At 38.6% G+C, this 26,631-nt stretch overlaps 1 protein-coding gene across 3 annotated transcripts in view; it reads left to right on the forward strand.

Annotated features, from left to right (window-relative positions):
• Positions 1-26,631, forward strand: part of RSF1 (remodeling and spacing factor 1) — a 66,990-nt gene that overhangs the window by 27,092 nt on the left and 13,267 nt on the right. For 2 of the 3 annotated variants that reach the window (XM_071432938.1, XM_071432936.1), the window contains exons 3-14: positions 2,165-2,257; positions 2,880-3,085; positions 5,035-5,192; positions 8,908-10,628; positions 13,044-13,241; positions 14,427-14,531; positions 15,852-15,931; positions 16,085-16,126; positions 20,567-20,621; positions 21,914-22,020; positions 25,003-25,070; positions 26,144-26,351. In XM_071432938.1, coding sequence (XP_071289039.1) covers positions 2,165-2,257; positions 2,880-3,085; positions 5,035-5,192; positions 8,908-10,628; positions 13,044-13,241; positions 14,427-14,531; positions 15,852-15,931; positions 16,085-16,126; positions 20,567-20,621; positions 21,914-22,020; positions 25,003-25,070; positions 26,144-26,351 — 3,041 coding nt within the window. The remainder of the gene's footprint in view (positions 1-2,164; positions 2,258-2,879; positions 3,086-5,034; positions 5,193-8,907; positions 10,629-13,043; positions 13,242-14,426; positions 14,532-15,851; positions 15,932-16,084; positions 16,127-20,566; positions 20,622-21,913; positions 22,021-25,002; positions 25,071-26,143; positions 26,352-26,631) is intronic. The other variant, XM_071432937.1, reaches the window with a different exon arrangement.

Genomic DNA, 26,631 nt, shown 5'->3' on the forward strand with positions numbered 1-26,631 from the left:
GTCACATTGCACTGTCTCCTGACAAAGTGCTTTACTTAACTGTTGTCAAAAATAACTTATATTTTTATACAGAGAAGATCTCTCTGTGTTGCTCCATCTGAAGCCTTCAACATAAAATCAGCACATTCTGAACACATTTCTGATTGTTAGAATTCAGGTGTTTGTAGTCCCACCCAAGGAGACTCCTCTGTCAAGGAGATTCCTCTTTCATGTTCCTCTTTTCCTTGTTTAAAGTGAACATTTGGCATGGTAATAGTGTTGGATGCCATCATATCTGCTTTGGAATTATTTGAGAGAGATTTCTTGCAAGGGGGGAAGGTGCTGACCACTCTTAGCATGCAGAAGCCAGGGGTTTCTGCATGCAGCAGCTTTGTGATCAGTGTGAAGCATCCTCTCTGGGAAGGCAGAGACTAAGATTTCAGGAGAGCCTGGATCAATGAGATGTAGTTCAGGGTTGTGACAACACTTGTCAGGAGAAAGCACAATTATCTGGTTTTTAATTATTGAAATGTAGTCATTTCAGTTTGAACAGATGCTTCATCAGCTCTGATGTCTTGAAGCTTTTGCTTTGACAGTCACACACTTTGTAGCACATGAAGCTTCTCATTATTGCTCTCATACTTAATGACTAAGGAATGAGCAGCAACTGGCATATGCCCTGAGCAAGGGTTTTGATATAGAGTTTCCCAGTGTTCTTCATATTACGTGGTTGAAAAGGAGAGAGAAAGTAGAATAGCTTCATTTTGTGAGTGAGCAGCGATTGTCTCCTGCTGTGAGCTTTGGCTTGGCATCAGAGAAGTCCCTACGCAATATTCTTTAACCTCAGAGCAGGAAAAACTGCTCTTCAGCAGGATCCCTTGTGACCAGTGTTCTTCACTGTTTTCTGTAGGTCGCAGCTTAAAGTCATGCCTTATGGTGTGCCTGAGCTGATCTAACTGCAGGCTTACCCTTGTGCCACCTGAGAAGTGGTGTCAGTACTGGGGTAGTGGAGGGTTGGTAGTGTGGCTGTGGGGACAGGGGAGGGGTAGCAGCCTCTTTGCTTGATTGGAGCCCAGGTGGCTTGTTTTACATTATGAATCAGTTAATCTGTACCTTTGGTGGGTGAAATTCAGGATTATTTTTGCTGCTGTTTCCAAAGAAAGCTGCATTCAGGTGTGATTGGCAGGTTTCTAAGTAGCTTGGTAACTGTATCTTACTTTAATAATAATTTGTTGACTCGGAGACTGCCCTGTTCTGATTGAGTCCAGCGTTGTAGAGTGAAGGGCAGCAGCACCTCATGCACTGATTTGACAGTTGTGATTCAGCTGTGGCACTTCAAAATAATTCCAGCTGGAGGTGTGGCTGTGATCAGCTTTTGCCTCCTCATGGATATTTCCACTGGAATAGCCTCACTCACTGGAGATCCCACCATGTGTCCTCAGCTGATGAGCAGCTTGTCTCTTCTCTGAAAATTGGCTTAAGCACATCTGAGTTGTTTAGGAGGAGAGGGAATTTCTTCTTCACCTTTATTATTTGAGCTCATGCTGATTCAATCTATTTCTCCTCTACTGCTGCTTTTTCTGGTGATAATTTTTTTTTCCCTATATTGGTGTGGTTGAATTTATTTGCTTTAAATGAATTGAAATTGGCTATATTTAAAATATTTTAAATATTTGTCAAGCAGCTTGAAGCTCAAGATATTTTGTAAAGAGTAATAATTCCATGGTGTGGAGTGAGTAGCAGTTGCATTTGTTATCTGCAGTAGAGTTGAAGTACTCAGAGGGCCCCAAGAGACCCTGGCAATTTGTCTGCTAAGTGCTGCAAGGAGATATAATAGGAAGTCATGTCTGCTTGAGGGAATTTATATTCTAAATAGACAGAAATAGAAAAATGTGAGATATGTGTACAGCAAAGACAATAATACCTTTCCATTCCAGAATCATGCTACCTAATTTAGGATGTTTAGAGAATCTGGTGGTGATCAGGACCTCGATGATCTCCTCTTCCTTAAAAATTCAACAGTGCTTGCTAATGTGCCTCAGTTTTACTTTTTGTTTTTCTGTAAGACTTTCTGACTGCAATCCCAAAGAGATCACATATTATTGTGGTAAGGTACTACTAATAAAAAAATTTAAAGTTGCTTTTTTCTCCTAACCTTAAATTATGCTTATTTCATTTGTAACAGATATGTCAAGAATTCAACAGCACTTGGGCTTGGGAGATGGAAAAAAAAGGATACCTAGAAATGAGTGTTGAATGCAAACTGGGGATTCTGAAGGTACACATTCATCAGCTAAGGTTCTAAATTACTGCTTGCTCACTCACTTTAAGGTCTTGCAAACTTAGCTTGACTGAACCATAAGCACATATATTAAATATAGACCTGATCTTGAACAGACATAATATTATTCATTGTAGTGGGATGAATGTAACTGCATGTAACACTTTGCTTGCATATTTTTCACATTTTGTGTGAAAATAGTCTCATGCTTACTCCTTTGTCAAGAGCTCTTTGCCTGTGTACTCCACACTTTGAAATGCGTTTGTTTCCTTGCTGAATTCCAAAGGCAAAATGGGACTTCATCTTTTGTGGTCTTGACAAAATTGTCAGGGTTGGTTCCAAGTTATGTATGGGTTCTGTTGTAGAATGAGATAATTTGTGCTATGTAATAAAATTTGAGAATTAGCTTTCTAAACCAGCCAGGTTAAAAAAAAAACCAAAACCAACCCTTGTTTCTCATTTAAAAACAACATGGTCTGGAAAAAACCTATAGCTACAGCTGACACACAAAACCAACAGAGAGAGGCCTAAAAACAAGTCACACTGAAGTGAAATGAGTTTGATTTTCTTCTTTCTGTTTATATTTTTGATATCTTACCAGTCTTTTTTACTTTTTCAGTATCTCTGCGAATGTCAGTTTGATGACAATCTGAAGTTTAAGAATATCATTAACGAGGAGGATGCTGACGCCATGCGTCTGCAGCCCATTGGTCGGGACAAGGATGGCCTCATGTACTGGTATCAGCTGGATCAAGAGCATAATGTCAGGATGTACATAGAAGAACAGGATGACCAGGATGGATCCACTTGGAAGTGCATTGTTAGGTATTCCTTTTCTTATTTTGTGCGGTTTTTAGCTGTTTGTCACTCAGGCTCAGAAACGTCTTTCAATAAATCTTCATTTATTGAATGAAGATATACGCAGTAGGATTCATGACAGTGGGATTTTCTGCATTGAATCTATGTTCTAGTGAAAAATCATGTACAGAAATAACTCACAGATTTGTTGGTGGCAGCCATCACATAATATTTTTCCTGCCAGTTCAAGCTGCAATGAGTATATAGAAAGGGTAGCAAGAGAAGACTGTCTTGAGGATGATGGCTCCATATTCCTTACTGGCCAGCTAAATGCCTTAGAAAGTAGAACACTCCTGCTTCTTTAACTTCAGCTTTGTTAGGAAAGCTCCAAGTAGACAGATTTGTTCTTGGGGAAATTATATTGCAATTATTCCTGTTGGAAGGAAGCTAGAGGAGGCCAAGGAGGTGTTTAGAGGGCTGGAGTACCTCTCCTATGAAGACAGGCTGAAAGAATTTGGATTGTCCAGCCAGGAGAAGAAGAGGGTCCAGGGAGAACTCGGAGCCCTTGCTAGTACCTAAAGGGGTTCAGGAAAAGGCAAGAGGGATTTGTTAGAGGGATGTGTAGTGACAGGACAAGGGGGAATGGGTCCAAACTGACAGAGGGCAGATTTAGATTTAGTGTTACAGAAGAGTTCTGTGAGTGGTGAGGCAGTGGCGCAGGTTGCTTAGAGAAGCTGGGGCTGCCCCATTGCAGGAAGTCTTCAAGGCCAGATTTGATAAGGCTTTGAGCAACTTGGTCTTGTAGAAGTCTGTGCCCATGGCAGGGAAGTTGGAATGGCTTGGTCTTTACAGGTCCCTTCCAACCCAAACTGCCATGACTTCAGTAACTGAGGGAGTCATGCAGAAGTATTTAAGCCACTATCAACAGACCATAAAATGATAAGCATCACTACGAGTTACATGTATACAGCTGTTGTAGGGGAATAAAGTAATCGTGTCCAGACAAACAGATTAAGAGGTGATCCATGCATCATCCGTCTCTTCCATGCATTATAGACTCCAAAATTCATTGCCAAAGGAAGAAGAAGCCAGGGTTCTGCTGGGAAGGTTCTAACACTCCACACTCACAGCAGAAAACCACAGTAATGCATTAAGAAATCTGAAATGGTTTTAAAATCTGCGAGACTCCACATATTGTGATTATTGCCAGCTTCCTTTCTTTCTGTAAACTTGGGAAAAACAAATTGCTGAACACTGACTTTGAAAAACAGATGTGAGAGCCTTATTATTCTAGTCCATTAAGAAAGCAATGACTGTTCAATCATGGCTCAAATTCTTTATAAATTAAGGTGAATTTTTTTAATAGTTGAATGTGCAGCATAAATAAGGAGTTACAGTGCACTGAGATTCACTCTCAGACAGATGTGCACCAATGATTTTGCTGTCATAACTTGAGTTGATGGAGTTTTCTAGACAACTTGGTGTTGTTTGTTGCATGTGCTAAGGATAAGCACTTGCAAAAAATATCTGAATTATTTGCTGTTTGCTTTTGCAAATTTCACTCAAATTATATGGTTGCTTCTTTGGTGCATGAGCAGAGAGCTGTTGTTTGTTCACTGCTGAGAGAAAAAAAGAAACAGCAAAGAATAACCAGCGATTGTTAATGAGAGGCTAATTAATAACAGAACAAGTAGCAGCTTGGAGCTGGACCCAGCAGTAATTGAGTTGAGATAGTTAAGTAGATATGGTCCTTCCAAAAGCAATATTTTTATTTTGGTATGGATAAATTGAAAGGTTTCTGACTGCAAAGGTGCAGCCACTGGTGGGACAAGCATTTCAGTTTGCTTGTGTTTTCACTATATAACTCTATAAGGTTTTCAGGGTAATTAATTTAAGGAGATAATGTTTGTTTACTCTTCATGAATCCCTTTGGGGTAAGTAAGTGGCTTATCAGACAGTGTGTTTTTCTCTTCTAGAAACCGCAATGAGCTTGCCGAGACCCTTGAGCTCTTGAAAGCGCAAATTGATCCTGCTCTGTTGAAAAACAACAATTCTCAGCAGGAGAATTCATCACGTGAAAGTCCAAGCATAGAAGATGAGGACACCAAAAAGGGTGAAGAAGCAGCCACACAAGGTTTTCTGCCTTCTTTTCTCAAAGTTTAAGTATTTTGCTGTGGCAATGTTAGAATTTTCAGCCTCAAAAAAAGTTACTGTGTTAGTTTAGGACTTTAAAAAAGCAAATCAAGTAAATATTGAATACTTTGAAATTCTGAATATATTTGGAGGTTTTTCAATACATATTTAATCTCAAACACTTATTTATAGGAAGGGAGCTGTGTAAAAAATGTTTTCTCAGTAGCTATTTTTTTGTGTACATTTTGTATAATATTGTAATCCTCATTATTGTATGTTTTTGTGGAGCATTGATCTGCTGCCAAACTTCTCCTGCTTTAGCAACATTACAATTTTAAAAAGAAAAGAAATCTGCTTGTGCAATGCCATGATTGAAATCAAGACTGTATTGGGTGTGGTGTTTATTCTTGCTTTTGAATCAGAATCAGAAAAATATAGGTTATTTCCTTAAATGTTTCACAGTTGACACAATATTTCAAGAAGACATGAACTTAAGTTAAAACAATTTAAAATGCTAAAACATTGTTGAAGTGAGGCTGTCCTTATCTGCCTCCATTATATTGTTGTTATTAAAATCACAGAATTATGTAGGTTGGAAAAGATCTCCAAGATCAAAGCCGAGAACCTTTTTCCTTCCTTATTATCATGTCATTGCACGTATTTAGTAACTTGCCTGACTTGTTGGTTTGTGCATTGGTTTTGCTAAGTATCAGTCAGCCTGAAGTATTTGACTTTTTAAGAATCTGGTCTTCTTTTAGGTCATGAAAAACTAGAAGCCTGTTACCCCAAGTAATTTTACCCCAGTTTTGCTACCTGGTCTTATTATTTTGTTAAAATGCAGGAAAATATTTTTACAATCAGAAGCAAATTTTAAGTATTCTAGTGTGTTAGTCGGTGTTTCTACAAATGTGTTGAAGTTAACTGGATACATCAAATTAGCCAAGGCTTGTCTTGGTTTTGAGTATCAGAAAGAAGGAATTACTATTCTATTTTTCTTTGCAACAAGCAGTGTAGAACAGAAGAAATAAATATTTAGGTAAAATTGGAGTTGTTGTGGAGGTACTAAGAGATGATTGTAGAAATGATGGTAAATTGTGATAAAACCCACCAGAATTATCTTTCAGTCTAAGACATTTCCAATATCTAACTCTGCATATAGGTGGCAACACAACCAGCATAGTTACTAACACTGCAGAATTAATTCCATGTACTGATTGTGCTTTTGTCTCAGTCAAGCCAGCTTAAATCATCTGATTAAGACCTCTTCTTCAGATACAATTTTGCTTTACATTGAATTCAGGAGCAGCCATTTTAAATGTCTCTACTGTAGATAATTCCCCAAATCCTGTGGCACACTCACCTGGCTCAGTACTTGCATTAGGCTGTGTATTGGTGTAAAAATCACCTCTAGGCACTAGTTGCAGAATCATAGAATAGTTTGGGTTGAAAGGCATCTTTAAAGGCCATTTAGTCCAACCTCCCTGTGATAAGCAGAGACATCTTCTACTGGATCAATTTGTGCAGAGCCCCATTCAGCCTGACCTTGAACATTCCAGGGATGGAGCAGCCACAACTTTGCTGGGCAACCTGTGCCTCACCAGCCTCACAATGAAGAATTTTTTCCAAATATCTAATCTAAATCTCTCTTCTCTTAGTTTAAAGCTCTTCCCCCTTGTCCTGTCACTCCATGCCCTTGTCAAAAGTCTTGTAAGACCCCTTGATGTACTGCAAGATGCTATAAGGTCTTTCCAGTTCCTTCTCCAGGCTGTCTCTCAGCCTGTCCACAGCAGAGGTGCTCCAACCCTCTGAGCATCTTCATGGCCTCATTCCTACAGGTACTTGTCCCATGTATGTAATAAATAATGAAATTATTTACATTTGTGGTGATTTGAGTGCTGTCAGTGTGTTCACAGAACATTCCTTAGAGCCTTTCAGTTGAGAAACTGTAGTATCTCCTCCTTGTAGTCCAGGGATTGCACTGAAGGCCCTACTAAGAGGTAGGAAAATATGCTGGAAGACCTGACACTTGTTGGCTTTGGCCATTTTCCACAAATCATTGAATTAGTACATGCAAATACATGGTAACCTAACCCAATGCTTACGTGTTTACTGGCCTGACTGACACTAGTAGTGTTAGGAGAGCTTGTGCGTTGACTGAGTCATTTTGTGTATATGTGAAAGGTTTTGTGATTAATTCAGGGAGTTAAACTATAGAACATGTGTTGATTTTTGGTATGGAGAGGTTTTGGAATTCTGGTGATCCTTAATGAAGTTTGGGAGAAAGCTGTAGGTGATGGGAAGAAATGGCTGAGCAAAGTTTAGACAGACAGAAATTGACGGAAAGTGGAAGAACTTGGACACAGAGAAAATACCTCATTCTCACTGCTACAGACAGATATCTTTGCAGAGGTAGTTATAGGGGCTCTGATTGGGCATCACTTCTCTGAAGGGGAAAACCCAGCCTTGAGCCTTCAAAATGTGCACCTTGCCACTTCTGGAGCCTTAGAGGTGCATCTTTACTGTACTGATACTGAGGTTTATCTGGATACATGTCTTGTATTTGAAAATAGAAGATCTGTGAATTCCTCCTCACTGTTCTTTTCTAAAATGCTTATTTTCTTTGATGTAATTGTTAGCTGTCATGTCCTTTCCCTTGTATATTTTTAACCACATTCAAAAGCTCTCATCGTGCAAAAAACCCTGCACTAGCTCAGTTGGAGAGGGGTGAGCTAGAGGGAAAAAAAAAAATCATCTTTTTGTTTGCAGTTGTGCCATGCCTGCAAAAGCGTCTTCCGGGTGGCAGGAGCTGTTCTGGTATATACAGTGCTATTGTATTTGCTTCTTTTAATTAGTACTGTATCTGGCTGACACAAAATGATATTGTTAAAATACAAAACCCTGAAGTATCAAGAGGTTGTGGTAAAAATAAATAACAAGCTGAAGTGCATAGTGACAAAATAGCTGTATGGTTTATTCTAAATGCTGGAACTGTACTTCAAGCCCTAATGATCTAAATCTGAGTTAGCAAAGTGGAATAATCTGATTCTTTAAGCTCTGCAGGTTTGCTGGGATATGCTACTATTCGTTGCTTGTTTTAAAAACTGCAGATGAAGTGAGTGTAGAATATTGTCTGCATGTAGGAGATGTAGTCATTGCCTGGAGAACCTGGATGAATTTTGCCATAAGCCATAATGCCAAATGTCTTTTCTCTGAACTGTTGAAATACAATAGTTAAGTGTATCTTGAAGTTAAAACATGTATAAACAGGGGACTCATTTCTCTGAGGAATTTCTCTTGAAGGCCATGGAATCTTACATCATGTTCTGTTTTCTGAAATAGCCCAGAGACTCGAGTGAGATTTCATGCCTCCACCTAGGTTTTATGTATCCTTTGGAAGTATTGTGGTAATACTGAAGAAGGGACTGAGATGTGTGTTGAAGGAAGGATAAATCCAGAGTTCTGCTGCTGGCTTCTGAAATTTAGGTTTATCTTGATATATAACTAGACTGAAGAGTGGTTCTATAGCTAAAAATTGTCAGCCCACCTGTTTAATGACAGTGTTAGACAAGCTAGATTTCTACTAATTCAGTAAGAGAAGAGTCCTTTGTGCGAGACTTGGGCTGTTGGGTTTTTTAGGTATGCTTCTGTTTTGATGAAGTTCTCTGTAATCTTATAGGTCCTTTGGTTGTTTATTAGCTGTTTTTCTCTGTCAACAGAAAATCAATTGAAAATCAAAGAAGAAAAAGAGGAGGTAGAGGAACAGTCAGTCGAATCGGAAAGCCTTCCTCCTCCTGTGGTCAAAGAAGATGAAAATGCACTTAAAATTGAGAAAGTGGAAGAAAAAGAAATTATAAAACTGCCAGTAATAGTGAAATTAGAAAAACCTTCAGAACATAATGAAGAAAAGCAAACTGTCAAGGAAGAAAGTGACTCCTTTAAGGAAAATGTCAAGCCTGTTAAAGTAGAGCTGAAGGAAAACAAAACGGAGCCCAAAGACCTAAAAGAAGTGAAAAGCTGTATGGACAAAATAGCAGTTCATGAGCCAGAGAGGTTAGAATTTTGTGTTAATGTCAAAACTCCACAAGAAATTGTGGAGAAATCTGTGGAAGAAAGTGAAAAACTTAAAAATGACCAACAGGCAAAAATACCACTTAAAAAGCGAGAGATCAAACTGACAGATGACTATGACAGTCCAATAAAAGGGCCCCTGTGTAAATGTGTGACTCCAACAAAGGATGTCTTGAAGGAAGAAGGGAAATCAGAAGAAGAAGCTTTTAAGAGAGTCCCTACCATTACTGCTCTATGTCCTGATGGGAAGGTGCTAGTAAATGGAGAGGTTAGCTGTGAAAAAATAACCCCAAGTGTCATACAAAATAGTAAGTCAGAGCACTCTGCTAGTGCTATGGAAGACAGTACTTCATTAAAGGAGAAAAATGGAAAAAGCGGGGAAAAAGTATCAGACTCCCTAAATTCTGTTATAAAAACATGTGAGATTGAGAAAAACGCAGTAACTGTGCTGAAAGAGATCGGGGCTGTGGTCTCTGAGGTTTCTAATCAGAAAGTGCCTTCAAAGGAGGAATCTAGTCCTGTGGAAAAAGAGTCCCTTGACAGCGCAACTACTGAGACGGTAGCAGAAGAGGCTTCAAACTCTGAAGACTGTGCCAAAACAACTGAAGAGAAACAAGCCACTGATCTCAAAAACGACAGCATGCCACCACCCAAAGAATGTTCAGAGAAGCTAGAGATGTCCCCAAGTGCATCTGCTCCTGCAGAACTGCCTAAGCTTGCACTGGCTGATGAAGAGACTTTGAAAAGTAAAGATGAGCCCGAGGAGAAAAACGACTCTCCAAAAGCTGCTGAGATACCTCCTGCATCCACTTCACCTGTTACAGTAGAGAAACCTGTTCCAGAAAAGGAGGACTCCGATAGTAAAATGGCTCTACCTGAGGAGAGCAAAGTAGAAGAAAAATCCAGCCCAGAAAAACAAGAGGAAGAGCCAGAAGCTGCCAAAACAGAGCCAGATAGATTAGATGATGCCTGTGCATCTAATCTAGAGGACTCCTCAGAGAGTAAAAAGGAATCTCCAGTACCTAAAAGCAAATTTAAATATAAGCTAGTTTCTGAAGAAGAAACCTGTGCAACAGAAAATAAAGAAATAACTTCTGAAAGACAAAAAGAAGGAATTAAATTAACAATCAGGATCTCTAGTCGGAAGAGGAAGACAGAAACACCGCCAGAAGAGGTCAGCATTGGCCGCACGTTAAGGCGCTCACCAAGAATATCCAAGCCTACTCTGAAAGTTGTGGAGACTCGGGATCAGAAGCCTGAGAAGAAGCGACCTGAAGAGGAAGAGGAGAAACCTGCAGCAGCACAAAAACCAGAACGAAAAGAAGATGCAAAAAAACAAGAGAAGGAGACAAATTCTAAAGTTAACAAGGTAAATACAGTTTTATTACTTGTGAGTGAAGAAAACCCCCAGTCTTATCTATAAGGAGAATATACTCTTACATAGGAATACTGAGGATTATGTTCCTTTGGTCAGCTTTTGCAAGAAACTAGCTTTGCAATCAGTTAGTGAGCTCAACCAATTTAAAGCCACCCCCTAAGAGAGTGCTAATATCTGTTTACCTTTTATAAACTTTGACAGTTAATAAATCTGTCACTTAAACCAACCTAAGTAGACCAAATCAAACTGAGTGAATTCTTCTAAAAAATGGCATGATCAGGTGTGAGTCTGTCTGGCTGTGTGGCTGAATAGACTTGTAACCCCTCTGGATTTGGATACTTGTTGGTGTCTGGTTGGTCAGAATGATTGTAAGCTAAAAAGGAGCCAACAGATGGGGAAGAATAAAAATATTATGACTTCTGTTTCTAAGTGAAGCTAAAGATATTTTTGTGGTGAATTCATGATATAATTTAGCTTTTCTCACATATGTGCTACACATTTTAATGTGAGTACAAGATTTTGTTTCATATTAACTTCTGTTTATGCAGAAGAGATCTTTAAAAGTACATTATGTAAATATATCACAGATCCATTTGTATGGTGTGCTTCTGAGACTATGTATTTATAAATAAGAGACTGTGTATTTATAAATAACCCTTTATTAATTTATCTTCTGTTTTCTCTGGATATGCAGCACAAACCAAAAGATGCGTTACGAGTTTGTATTGTTTAAGTGCACTTTTTAAAATCAACTTGTAAAATCCTATTAATTTTCCATTGCAACATACTTTTGACTGATGTAGTTTTCCCAAAGCATTCAATTACTTAGAATGTGAAAGAAAGTTTCTTTCTTTGGATAACCTTAATAAAATGAACAGACAGTTGATTTTTCAGTGAATGGTAACATCTGTACTGAAAAATGCTGCCACATGCCCAGGGAAATGAAAACCAAATTTTTCATTTGAAGATTTTAATTAAAAAAGAAAACATGTGAAAGTAAGAGGGATTGTAAGTCCTGAAAGTTATTAGTATTTTGAGGTACTGTTGCTACAGGTGTTTTAACTGTTTTAACTTGATTTCTATTTGTGAAAGAGCAAGAGAGCTAAAGATGTTTACTTTTCTAAAATAGTTATGATAGAGGAAGAAGTTTGAGGCTGTTAAGCTTCTCGCATTTAAACAGGATGAAGAACATCAGGATCTTTAATTGCTTGCTTTTTGTCTTGGAGTTACTTTTCTTTGTAAAGACGGGTCTTATAAAAACTGATTTGAAGTTATGATGCTGTATGATGAATCCATAGCCTAAACTGAGACTCTGTAATGTATTTCAAGTACCTTTGCTAGTAAAGCTGAAGTAACAGTAAAATCTCTAAACAGGCAGAAACTGATGTTAAGAACCTCAGAAAATTTTACCAATATGACAAATGCTGCTTTGGTACAAGTCCATCCTGCAGGAGAAATAGACTATTTTGGGCATTTTAGTTTATTCAGCTTATTCAGGTCTGTGAATAATTAAATCAAAATCCAAAAAATATTTTGAATTAAAAAAGCTGGAAAAATTATTTTCCATTTTCAGTGTCTGTGGGAAGGGGGTGATAAGTTGTGAGAGAATGATGGGTGTGAGAAACAAGTCAGTCAATGGGAATAAAAGTTTTTTCTGTTTGACATGTTGCTTTAAATCTAAAATATCTTAGTTGCACAAAGTAGTTTAAGTAATTCAGAATAGTCTTCCGAATTTTAATTGAAACCTGTTTTTTATTCAAAATATGGCAATATATATATTCAAAATATTTTAATTCATAATATGGTATATGATAGAAGGGGGTAGATTCCCCTTTGATTAGCAAAAAAAAGAATCACCAACTGAATCATGTTTCAGTTAAGGAAAAGAATATGAAATGAAAAAGTATAAATGTGAAAGAAGACCTAGATAGAAGTAATGCACTTAAAAGGTGTAGTGATCTTATTTCAGAAACAAACACATTTTCCAAAGTAAAATAAGATGCATAAAGTCTTTGGGAGGCAGGTGGGAGGAAAAAAAAAAGCTTGTCTTTGGGTTGAAGCAAGTTATCATGAAAAAGTCAGAAAGTTTAAGTGTGGAGTTTACCATGTTCACTATGAATTTGGCATTGTCAAAGTAGAAGAAAATGGTTTGAGTGGAAAAATTTGTCTTCCTACTTTTAAATCTTACTTGAAAATTTCTTTCAGCACATAGATGCAATTTTATCTGGTTGCATTTTAAGGATCTTGGGAAGACAATATATTTGGTGAAATGCTCAGCTGTAAATTTACTGCAGCTATTCTGACTGAAATGAATCGTTTTACTCTGGAGGCAATTATTTTTTTAAGATCTGGGAAGAAACTCTGTGGGCTTCCTTTGTGTTTTTTCTTTGAAATGGTGTCTCATAGAGAAGCAAAGTTCGGTGGACGGGTACACGGACACGTGGCAGGTGGAAATACTCAAGTAATGAAGAGACTGAGGACTCTGAGAGTGAAAAAAACTCTGAGGAGGAGGAAGAAGAGGAGGAAGAGGAGGAAGAAGAAGCTCCACCTGCTGATGACGATGAACCCTGCAAGAAGTGCGGCCTTCCCAATCATCCCGAACTGGTAGGATTTGGGGGAAGCTTCTGTAGGTTGTTGTGTCAGATTTGATGGATTGGCTTTGATGATGTCTGAAGGCAAGTCATCCTTCAGGGTGGCCATATGTAGGAGTGTGTCTTCTAGTTTTTAGCTGGTAAACTCAGGAGTAGATGAGTTACCTTGAATAAGGAAGGAAGGAAGTTATTTTTCCTGTTTGCCAAAACAAAAATAGCATCTTTTACAGGGTGTAACACATCTTAGCCCATTGAGAATCAGTCTGGGTGACCCTTTGAGGTTATGCCTGCAGTTGCAATGAATACAGAGGAAGCAACATTAAAAAGAACCCCATCAGTATGATGTCTCCTTTACAAGGCATCAGTGGCATAGCCACACAGCTGCATAATCATCTTCATTAGATGTAGCTGCATCTCACCCTGAGGACTGAGTACAGTGAAATCCCAGACAGATCACAACAAGATTTTGCTATTTCTTGTGGTTCTCACTTATTTGTGGTAGATGCCGTAATGAATTCCTCTGTTTATCTAGGAAATCATCATGTGCAGTCCTGAATCCAGAAAATAAGCTCACTCTTGGGTGTTTGACAGATCTCCTGACATAGCTGAGAGAAAGTTTGTCCTTTAGGATGTTAGAGATAAGTATTTCAGTAGATATACACACAGCTTATGCCAGCTTTGTTCTCAAGTTTTATGAAAGGGGATATCTCAAATTTTACCCAACTAAGTATGAACTTTTAGTAGTTGCCTAGTTGTGGATGCCTTGCGAGCCTGCAAGACTTCGTCCCTGCTGCCCAGGTCATAAAGTTATCCTGACTGAGAAAAAAGGCCAGGTTTCCTGCATAAGAGAGCACAGGGAAAACATGTCTTGTTCAGATGGAGTTTTCCACTTATTCTAGGATCTGGAAAGCATTACCAGATTCTACACTAAGGGCACATAGTCTACACAGTCCAGTAGTATTAAGTACTGAGAAAATACAGTAAGAGGAAATGTGGTGTTAGCGTGGAAAACTGTGATAAATAAACTTCTCCATGAAAACCACCCCTGGCCCTGGAAGTGTGGTACAGGATAAGTGATACAGGGCTGTTTTTTTGTTTTGGCATAGTCCAAATACTTCTGTGTTGGCTGGGGAAATATTTGTGGAGCTTGCTACGTGTGAATGCCAAAAGATACTCATGACATGTTTTGTTTGCACAGATTTTGTTGTGTGACTCTTGTGACAGCGGCTACCACACAGCCTGCCTTCGCCCTCCGCTGATGATCATCCCTGATGGAGAGTGGTTCTGCCCGCCTTGCCAGCATGTATGGTTCCTGTGTGACTTCACTCTTCCTTGCAGCTTCCCTTGTGGTTGGGGAGATTGGCTGGGACTTTAACAAGTCCTTTCTATAATTTTTCTTGCCTGTTAACAGACTGGGATGAATGGTAGCACTGCTGATCTTCCCTCCCGTCCATTAGTAAAACTGAATTTGTGACATGGTTTTCTCTTAGTGATGAGAGTTGTGTGTTGCTGATTTTTAGATGGGACTCTCCAGTCACACTGATTATCTCCCATCTCTGATTAAATCACAAGACTAGTACAGTATTAAAGATATAATGTCTTAAATTTTCCCAAAAGAAGCATTTAAGTTATTGTCCAGGCGGCAGGAGCAGTAGGCAACAAGGGATGGATCAGTGGCCAGAGCAAGCAGCTGTTTCTGAAGTGTTATTCCTTCTTCAGAGACATTTGCTCAGAAGCTGGTTATAGAAAGCTGCTGTTACTGATGAATCTCAGGGTATACTTTGTCTCTGATAGGAAAGCCAGGGTTGTTCTAGTCAAGTAATAGACAAGTATGAACCCTTATTCCAAGGTTAGAAGCAAGGTTGGAACTTGGGAGGATAAGCAGAAAGTGTGTGATGCTGCTCTCGTTAAATTAACGGGAAACCATTTGTACACATTTTCAGAATAATCTGCCAGATCCCAACCCCCTTCCTTGGTTTTAGAGAAATTCTGTGCCAAAAGGGCTGTTGCCTGACAGTAAGCTAGAGACATTGGGCATGATGTGAGATGACTCTATTTGCTGCTGGGTTTAGTTGTCTTCTGAGGAGTGTTTTTAAGCAGTGATGATTTTGAATATGTAAGAATATTTTCTTTGCACTTTTAGTTATAGCTTCTCCTTGTTTTGTTGCTATTAAAGTATTCTTCAGTATGAAAAATGACAGTTTGTAAAAGGGTGAGGAGCACCCTTGGAAATAGTATAATGAGGGCATTAACATGGACTAAGGCACAATTTGTCCATTAAAAGTCATTTTTGCATACAGCTTCTTGAGTATTTGATAAGGAAATTATCCTAAAGTGTATTTCTGCTTTTTGCTGCAGTGCCCGCTGAACTCATCTAGTTTCAACCTCCTTTACCATAAGCAGGGACACCTTCCATTAAACCAGGTTGCTCAAAGTCTCATCCAACCTTGACTTGATGGTGGAGCTCATGTTTTAAAAAGACAGGCTTTATTGTAAAGTCTTGTACATTGAAGAGGAGCGCTTCTTCCAGATACAGTCTTGAGTGAATGAAGACTCTGAATGTTACTTCAGTGTGAAAATTGCTGGTTATGCAGTAAACTAATACTGTGTTTCCTTCCTTTAGAAATTACTCTGTGAGAAATTAGAGGAACAATTACAAGATCTGGATGTGGTCTTAAAAAAGAAGGAGCGTGCAGAACGCAGGTACTGTTGTTTGGATGCACTCACGGCAGTGCTGTGCTGGGGGTGGTAATAATTGAAAGCATTAAAATAACTGGGGACTGGGGAGAAAAGCAGTGATGAGACTGGGAATTGGTAACACCAATTTTGACTTCCCACTGATTATTGCTGGCTCAGTGCTGGGACAGCTTGTAAGAAGGGAGGAAATAACTGGAAAAGGTAAGCAAATACATTTGTACTAAAATTTGATTAAAGTGCCTGAACACAGATTTGACTTTCTTGTACCAATAGTTAAAGGGTTTCCAGCACTGGTTCAACTGACTGTCAGTCATGTGTAGAATTCCTGCTGTAAGCAAGTTTAAGTCTTGACTTTGCTCCAGAAGTCATCCAGATTATTGTGGGATTTGAGAGTTGTTACTTTAGATCCTGTTAAACTCTGCCTAATGTACAAGATTATGCAGCAACTGCTGTAGGGCAGTGGGTCAGTGAAGTTTCACAATGTCACAGAATATTCTGACTTGGAAGGGGCCCACAAGGATCATCAGCTTCAACTGTTCAGGGTATTGCCCATGCAGGGATTGAACCCATAATCTTGGCATTATTATCACCCTGCTCTGACCAGCTATCCACCCCTGCATTTACCAAAGGCTAAATGCAAACATATTTACTGCATTTAGGAACAACAGCCTTATCAGTTGGAGCATTCTATTGGCAGTTTTCAGACCTGGAAATGAGGGACATGATACACGTTCTGCATAATTTATACTTTTTAGGACATATATTGAGTACTTTGCAGAATTTAATAATGTCTGTATGCATTATTAAACAAAACTTTGCATTAATTTTATCTTAAAAGGCAAATTTCGCCAGAAGGTGAGACCCTTTTTAAGAAAGTAATTGTGCAGGCTTATATTTGTGGCAGGGACTGTAATATTACATGAGATGTAGTGAGTCAGTGCTGGGAAGATGGGAGCACAATCTGTGTCTGCTTTCAGCTTTCTTCAAACCTGTTTGTTATTGCAACAGCAACAATGATAGTGACAGATCAAGTACCGACTATTCCTGATGTTACTACTTCTGCTCAGTGTGTATCTAGATCATACTGTGGTGAAATTATCCATTGCCAATTGTGCTGAATTTGTAGCTGTGGGAATGAAACCATCAGCTATTTTTATGAGTGAACTCAGCAAATACACAGCCTCCATCTGTGCAGAAGTATGGGACACACAGGAACTCTGTTGTTTTGCTTTATGGTGGGAGTGCTCTTTATTAGTGAATGGTATTTTTGGACCTACTTTAGTAAATATTCTGCTGGCAAACGTTACATGGGTGCTAGCTTTTGCCAGTCTGTCTTGCTTTCTTTGAAATCACCAGTGTTGCATAAAAACACAATGTTCGGAGAGCAACAGGAGAGTATACAGTTGATGTCATAGCAGTTTTCAGTGTCTGAAACAGCTGTTTAATAACTGTTTTACAATTTGATCATCCTCATACCAAATGAACCTAATGCTTTAAAATGTGTGCCATAAAACTGAGTTATTATAATAGACTTCACAATGCAATAGTTGAATATTGAAGTCTTCCAGCTTAATGCTCTATTGTTGCAAATAATAAGGTAAAAAGGCTGGAGAATCATAATACCAGAGGAAATGAGACTCGTTATTACAGCTCAGTGTATAAGTTAAAGCAGGTTGGTTGCTTGGGGCACAGACATACTTGAATGCAGTGTTTCTGAAAACTCACTATGTGGTTGGTATCTGTCTTTTTGGAAAAGAGAAGAAATCCAACTCTGTCATTATGGATCTGTCTACCTAATAGGTTCTTTGAATCAGTGTTGCTGTCATGCTTTCTGAAGTAGTGCTTTTGTGCTCTTTCCAGCTCTCAGGATTCTGACTGAGGCTGATTCAGCTGCGCAGCTGTGTACTTGCACATCCCCAAACTGTTATGTCACTGATTTTTAAAAGGAAACCTTCAGGTTTCCTCTTGACTTACAAATACATGGATGTAATTATATCTTTTCCCCCACCCTTTTTCTATTTATGAATTCAAGGTGCTACCACAACAACCTGGCTGAATTTCAGGTTTCTCACGTACAGACTAATTTCTATAATCATGTTCTACCACCAGCTGGAGGGAATGGACATTAAAGCCTTCTAGGATCTCCCTTTTAATCCATGTTAGATACTCTGAGACTTCTTGATGGAAAATCCCTCTAGGAACTACTTGTCTAATTCTCCCAGGCTAAACCAGGTGGAGTACTTGCTTTCATACACACTTTCATGACTTCCCTGCAGCAATTTTTGCTGCCACATAATTGAGATAAAATGTTATCTTGAATTTGCCTAGGAAGATGTTATAACCATCCAGGGCTTATCTACTGCTGCCCTTGGAGATGTCTTAGTTCAAATGTTTAAGATCTTGGCTAAAGTCTTGAGTTCCTGTCTGCCACACAAGGAATAAAGAATTCATTCAATATAGTTCTGTATTTCATTTCAAGACCTTGACCTCAGCAGGATTGTGTGTTCCATTTGCTGAGTTCTTAAGCAGTGTATACTCAAGCCAGGGAGAAGAACAGCAGGACTGGAAGACTTTGCTGATCATGATTAAAAACAGATTAATTTTTCTCATCTCCTGTCTCTTAGTATTTTGCATTACAGAAATGAGAAATTGAGTAAACCATCAAAAAAACTTGCTGAATACTAAAATGTTTGCACTTCTAGTTCCTTTCTCAGTTCTGTAATTGTATTCCTTGCCTTAAAATGTTATTTTAATTAATATTCAAGGGCATAGTGATTTTGCACAGCATCCTTCCTCCTCATCCAACCAATTTAATGATGCCCAGGTGGATAAGGATTTCTTTTCATTTGTCATGTAGGAATATTTATATTAGGATGCAAAACCAATTCCTTGGATAGACAGCCAGTCATTTCAGTAGGCATAATGATACCAAGTTGTTGAAGTCCATGGTCTTTCTAGCTGTAACACAACCTAAAATCCATTTTTACTCATTGTAAGTATTACTTTAGGAACTGTGCTTGTTCATTTTATTTAAGAGTATTATGCTAGAAAGTGCAGAAGGCTACTCAGAAGATTTTCAAAATTTACTTAGATTCTTTAGAACTTAATGAAATTTTTGAAAACAAATTTTTTAAACATAGATACTATTATTTGCAAAACATAACACAATGAAGTAAACATAGCTGAAATTAATATATGTCATGGGCATTGTTGCAGTTACGTGCATGATGTGTCCTGTTGCAACTCAAATGTAAAGCGACAGGCTAATATGAGCACTCACAGTAACTTCAATAGTCTGATTCTGGTTGATTGAGACACTTCAGTTAAAAAATCCAGAGTCCTTCCAGACACCAGTAAATGCCACCAACTTTCATTGTGCTCTTCATGTCTTTAAATTGCCCCTTGTTTTCCTGGAAAAAGGCTAGTAGGGACCTATGGTGATGGGAGTTTGGTTACACATCCTAGTCTGCACTAGTACCTGGCTGTTCTTCCTCAGAGACTGTTCTTTGAAAGTTCTGTTCAGCAGCATGAAGATCAGCAGGTAGTGCTGCTTGTGAAGTGTTAGAAAACCCATCTTTAGTTAGACTGACAGATACAACAGGACTTAGAGAAGACTTGTGTCCTTCAGGAGCCAGAGTTGTCCCTGAGGCAATTCATATGATGCAGAATGTCTGTGTTGAAGAAAGCTAAATCTAAACTGAATTTTGCTTCTGTAGATTTAATCCTGTAACACACTGTTGACAAGGAGAACAGCCCGCTTCTCCTTAGAAGAGAGTCCTGTATTCGAGTTCTTCTCTGTCTCTCATCTTCGGTCAAGTGTTCTCTACACTGATGCATCCTATTTTTTCAGCCCTTCTCTATAGGGTGTGTCTGCTGCCCTCCAGTAACTCCCACTGGCTGGCTCTGAACTCTTCAGCTGGATCACATGTTTCTTGGAGATTGTGTGGTGCCCAGATGGCTCTAAGTGCTCCAGCCAGGTGTGAACAGGACTGACTGCCATGGCAGGTGTCCTGCAAGGTGTCCTGTCAGCTGTTGTCCTATTTGCACGTCCGTCTATCATCAAGTTCTTTAAACAGCAGTTTGATTCTGCTGATCTTTACTCAGGTTGTTCTTCTCTGGCAAAGAATTGCTCTGTAGGCAGTTATTTATCCCTTGGTATTTCTAGAGTTGGTTCTTCTGCTTGGGTCTAATCGGCATTTATCCATTTTGGATTGCATCCTATCTTTACATATTTTTTCCAGTTCATTGTGATTCTGAATTCCCATTTATCTTTCATCACCTTCACGATTGGTGGTAGTTACAGATCTGACAACATAATCTTCATCACAGCATTAATATTTTTCAGTTGGTTTTTTACTTGCTTTTTATACCCCAAATTCAATAATTTCTGTGCTTCCTGCCCACAGTCTTCAAGTACTGTTGATTGTCAGAACTCTTTGGAAATCTCTTACATTATACATGCAGAAAAATGTGATCACATGAGAATTAGCATATAATCCCAATTTCAATAATTTTTCACTTGAAACATCCTCTTGGGATGCTTCTGCCTAGTAAGAACTTCAAATGATGCTAATTATAGCTTTATTTTAGATATCTGCAGACATTCTGTAAGCTTATTTTCATTTTCTTTCTCTCCTCAAGAAAAGAGCGATTGGTGTACGTGGGTATCAGTATTGAGAACATCATTCCACCTCAGGTAAGCTACTGTGTCTGTGTGGTATTATTGCTTTATTTTCCAAACTTCAGGGAAGAAGTCTCTCAGTGCTGTGTCAGAGGTGCTAGTAGCATCTTGGAAAGAAAAATCAATCTATATACAGATCAGAAATAATTCCAGACTCTTCATTTTAGACTGAATATAGTAGAGAAACCAAGGGAACTTTATGGTGTTTATCAGAGCCACCTGATGCTGCCCAGAGTCCTCTCCCAGTGAGGGATTGCAGGACTACCTCCCTGCCCATTACAGTTGGATTTTGAGTTGTGTTCTCAATATTCAGTAGCTTGTGAAGGTGGGAAGCAGTTTATTTAGCTCTGGTGTTTGCTGTGCAGTTACCTAGGTCTAAGTTAATTGTCATGGCTTTCCTTTGGAACTGATGGAAACAAATGTTTCTGGCTTATGTTTCAGAGGGAATGTGTAGTATCTCTAGGCCACACAGCATTTGCCTTCAATGAGTGGATAAGGTCACGTGATTAAAAACTGTAAACATTTAGCATTTCATTAACAGATGCTTTTGTATGGTTTCCCTTGAGAAAAGAGGAAAAATGCTTTGATTCACATGAAGAACAGCCTCTTCTCACTTAAATACACTAAAGCAAGTCCCTTGAAGTCTTAGCCAAATGCTTTCATCTGGAATTATATAATCTGTTCTTTGCAGTTCAAAATGGAACTTTTGTTCATTTTAAACATAGACTTTCCACTCTGCCTGCTGTAACAAGGCCAGCTTTTTCTCCCTGTCTTTGAATAACAGAAAAACAATTACAGATTTTACAAACTTGCAAAAGAATCTATGGCTGAAAGCAAATATTTGAAAAATGCAGCCTGGGGGCAGATTATTTTGCTTTAAAATTAATAACTTGCAAACAATGTAATAAAACTAATCTGCATTAAACTTTATTGAAACTTCACTGTGTAAAGGTATCCCTGTGCTCAGTATGTAGAGGTGGTGGCCACAGTTTGTTCAGCTGCCACATTCACTAGTCCTAGGAGTATCACCCGAGGCATGCTCTCAGCATTGCAGCATAAAGACAATGATCCAATAGCCTGAACCCTTAAAGTCTGTGTTTAGAAAGTTATGTAGCCTTAAAGGGCAAAATGTGCAAATTCACCTGAACTGCTGTAATAGGTCACTATATTACAAGTTAAAATGTCATGGGTTGGGCATATGAGCTTTCTAGACAGAAGGAATAATCTGTATTACAAGTTCAGTCATAATGAGTATGAAGAGAGGGAGGAGATAATGCTTTTTTGACACTTCTGTCTTATCTGAACAGGAGCCAGAAATACCTGAAGGTCAGGAAGAAAAGAAGAAAGATTCTAAAAAGCCCAAATCGAAACTTGAAAGGAGATCTACCAGAACCCGAAAGTGCATAAGCTACAGGTCAGCAGCTTGTTAAAATAGCTTGTACAGCAAAAGTCATACTGTTGTTTCCTTTCTGCATCATCCCACCACTCCTCATGTAAACTTCTACATTTAACAGAGAAGCCCAACTAAAGTGTCTTTGTTCTTTCCTCTGAATACTCGTTATGCTCAGTGGTTGTGAGAGCATAAGGTGATATAGTGAAGGGTGATGCATTAAAAAAATGAAAATGTATATGGTGTTTTGTTCAGGAATACCGGAGAAGGTTTTGATACTACTGCAGTTTCTGGAGTGAGTTAAAGCAGGTGAATTAAACCTTTCCTTTCTCTTGCACAGGAGACTTCTGCTTGTGTCTTGAAAGGCCTTCAATTCCTAGCTCTCTTCCCCCTCCCCACCTTAGACCATCCTTACAAGAAAGGGTTATGAAACTTACAATGTAATTATCATACAGCGCATCTAAAAATGAAACTCTTCAGAGAAATATGTAACTCTTTAGAGAAATTTTGACCAAAGTGCAATTAGTAAATGAAAGTGCCAAGATTCTGCATTCTGAAAGTAGAGTAGGTCACTAAGGTTTTCAAAATGCAGCATGATTTTAATTACAACTTTTGTTCTCAGTGTATTACCAAGTTGTTTTTATAAACTGTTTTCTAAATAATACCATGTGACACTCTGTATCATCTTCAGTCCACCAGGCAGGTAAAATGCCCTTGGGATTAGAAAATAATGTGGTTGCCTGACAGATTGTGGCAGTTTGTCCTGGATGCATTAGGAATATTAAAAAAAAACCCTCTATCTTTCCAGCAGTTGCTCTTTGTAAACCTTTATCATCAAAAACTATAACATTCCAATACTAGAATAACAAACTTTCCAACAATAACCCTCACTGAATTTATAGTCAACCTGTTTTGGCTGCTGAGGAGAGGCATGGCGTTTGTATAGGCTGGGTTTCCCAGCCTGGTCAGAGCACTCTGTCTGACTTTGCTCAGCTGTTGGATTTTGGTAACTTTTTGAATGAACAGGAGAAGTCACACTCATGAAAATACCATTGCTGCTTTGGGAAATTAAGCATTCCTGTAGGGAATGTTGTACTACAGGCATGACTACACAGATCTGCTGTTATGTTAATGCCAGGTCAGGCAGCATCTGACCAGGAGGAAAAAACCCCTTGCCTGTAGGGTGTGTGGCACAACTTCAGCAGGACTCATGTTGTGCAATGACAGTAAATTTTTATTGAATGTAATGTTTCAGAAAAATCAGTCTTCTGATAAAGTGATAATATTTCTTACAGACTACATCATACACATAAGTTTGAGCTGGTGAAAATATTACACATATCAGTGTGTCAGATTTATATGTCTGCAGTGAAGTTCCACTGGTGTCACTGAAAGTTGTGACAGCAGGGGAAAATGAATGCTTAAAGTCTTATTCCACTGGGAAAGAGATCTGTATTGTGGAATATCCTGGTTCTCTAAGGGATCTGTAATCCTTTTGTATCACTCTTCTGTTGAGTCCTCTCATGGGCAACTTAGCAATAACCTGCATCATGAATCAAGCAGCAGCAGAAGAAATTATGTTCCATTACACCAAATGGACAAGCAGCTGTCAGCTCACCTTTGTCTGAGCTCAGGTTATTTGTTAGCAGTGGTTTGAAAGCATTAAGTGATTTCTCACATTTTAAAGAGGGTTTTTTTTTTAAGCTGTGTGGAGGGAAAGCAGTGTTTGAGTAATGTGGAACTAATCTAACTGATGGAATAATTTCAGAGTTATTTCCTTGCTGGGTAAAGCAGCCTTGAGAGTGGCATGCAATTGCTCCTAAGGAATATAAAGATATCACCTATATATAATAAGATATATAAAGTCCATCACCTTATTTTTAAGGAGAAAGTGTTTTATGCTTACTATTGGAATACAGAGTAAAGTATTAGATTTCTTTTTTTCTTGTACTGCCAGAGGTTCCTATGGAGGACCAAGGTAAATATAACTGTAATCTTTCTTTCATGACTGAGAAGTGGAATCTTTAATGAACGTATTGTCCAGTTGTTAGTTGTCTGTATCTGAAAAAAATACAACAAATAACTTTTAAAAAAATGAGAAGAAGAATTTGCATCTAAATAAAAATTCTTTTCTATATAGTTAATAAAATTTGTACTTTTGCATGTTGGAGCTCAAGGCATCTATTTTTATGAACAGGTAACAATCCTTTTTTATGGAATTTGAATTCATAACTGAAGAAACAAACTGAGGTCATCTGTGTTGAAAGGATTGGATCTTTTTTCTTCAGTTTACTCTTCTCTTTAAATGAGCTACTCAGGGTGCAGAGATTTATGCAGTTTTATAAAAGCTGTTGCAGTACAAGCAGATTCAAAGACTGCCTTTGTTTGTCCTATTCAGTTATGTAACATTGCATTGCAACTTACTTATGTAGATTTATGAGGAACTCTGTACTTTGTGTTTTATTTTATCTGTTCAGCTTAGAATGTTGCAGATCCCCAAAGTATCATGAGCTTTAAGAGTAGAAAGCAGCTATGTGCAATCAGTTCTGAAGGAAAATGTGGACAGGAAAAAAAGAGTTGTACATTGAGTTTAATAGATGATTCTCAGGCTGTTTTGAAGGTTGGTAGAGCTAATGTAATCTAATAAAAATTGTGGAAAAAATGGTGAGTACTTTGTATCAAAGTGCTATTGAAACCATTTTAAAGAACTTCCAGATTATATATGTTTAAATTCAGACATCTGTTGTGTAAAATGGAAGGGGATTTCTGTTCATGTAACTCAGTAGTAAGACAGATAATGGTAAATATTCCTCAAGCAAGAAGAAGTAAGAAACAGAGCTTTGGTAATAAAATAGCCAATTTTAAAAAAATTCTGGCCCATTATTTTAGTTAATTATATATCCAGCCCACTCTGTGCATTGTAATTTCTTCAGATTTGAGGTATGTGTTTGTAACGATTTAATTACTGTTCACTTCAAAGTGGTAAATGGAAGCTGTTATTTTTAGGTTTGATGAATTTGATGAGGCAATTGATGAGGCAATTGAAGATGATATCAAGGAGGCTGATGGAGGAGGTATGTTTCTTATGTTACTTGTTTTTCATTGCAGTGGTGATGGAGATGGAGAGCAAATTTATTTTGATATGAGAAGCAATAAATATAACCCTCTCCCTTTAAACTCTGTAGTTTGCCAGGGGTATTTTTTTACTGCTGTATTTTGGAGTGGCCATCCCATGCTGCCAAAAGTTGTAAGAAAATTAGTAAAAGTTGATAGTTAAATCTAGCCTGTACAGGTTTTTATATATGTAATGAGTAAGTTTTGGATTTGAGATTGGAATGGCAGCAGTGCTATTGACATTTGTCCCCTGTAAAAAGAGGACTCACAAATTGGTCTGCAGTTGCACCCCCTAAAAGTCTGGGTGTAGGAAATTGTCTTAATATTCATTCAGCTCTATTAGCACTTCTTATCTGAACACAAAAAAAGTGAAATTCTGTTCTTTGTTGCCTGTTAAGGCAACATGGGACCAAACCAGAGATCTTCAGCAGTATCTGAGAGGGATGGAGGTGGATTTGGCTTCTGCCTCACCTTAACTTGCCTGAAGAAAACAGCCATGAAACATTGTCCCTCAGCTGTTTGGCCTGTGGCATCTCCAGACACTCACCAGTTTCAGAAGCTCGTGGATGTAGGCAGACAATCTGCAAATCTGTGGGTGTGTAACACAAGGTCCATTACAGTAAACATAACTAAATCTCAACACTAAAACACCTTTTCAAAAACTCCACTTCTTGGCCAAACCACAACTCAAACCCTTCATCTCCTAAGAAGGATATTCAGCATTATGAAAAAAGTGTATTTTCTGGTAATTTCCCTCTCAAAAGGCACTGGCATTGTAATAGTGTGGTTTGGGGTTGGGCATTAGAATGCAGACACTTAACCATGACCTTCTGCATGGATGTCAGTATTTCCAAGTGACCACATCTGGGCTGTGTATGTCAGCAGCAAGACTCTGGACATAGTCTTGCTTGACAAGAAAATACTCTGCTTGACAGAAAATAACCTGAAGGTAGGCACATGCAAGAAAGATCTGTAGAAAGTTCAACAAGAAAATAAACTTGCGATTGTTTCCCCTTTCTCTTACTGAATTCAGGCATTGGCAGAGGCAAAGACATGTCAAATATCACAGGTCACCGTGGGAAAGACATTTCCACAATCCTCGAGGAGGAAAGGAAGGAGAACAAGCGACCACAAAGGGCTGCTGCAGCACGACGCAAGAAACGACGGCGACTAAATGACTTGGATAGTGACAGTAACATGGATGAAGAAGAGAGTGAGGATGAATTCAAGATCAGTGATGGGTAGGTCTGCAATTTAATTTCCACCACAAGTCACTGACCTTTGCAGCTTCTGTGACTCTGGAATGCCTCATCAGGCATCCATCAGGAAATGATCATCAGGAGCATGTTCCCAGTGCTGGAATGGCACTGTACATTGCCAGTAAAAGTCAGAGAATGATAGAATGGTTTGGGTTGAAAGGGACCTTAAAGATCACCCAGTTCCAAACCCCCTACTATGGACTTCTGCTGGCCTAGGGGAACATTGTACTGGAAAAACTGCATTCTGGATCCATGTGCTGAC

The sequence above is a fragment of the Agelaius tricolor genome, unplaced genomic scaffold (assembly GCF_023055355.1).
Source record: "Agelaius tricolor isolate 1412-34295 unplaced genomic scaffold, bAgeTri1.0.p SCAF_9, whole genome shotgun sequence".
In the NCBI taxonomy this organism is placed as follows: Eukaryota; Metazoa; Chordata; class Aves; order Passeriformes; family Icteridae; genus Agelaius; species Agelaius tricolor.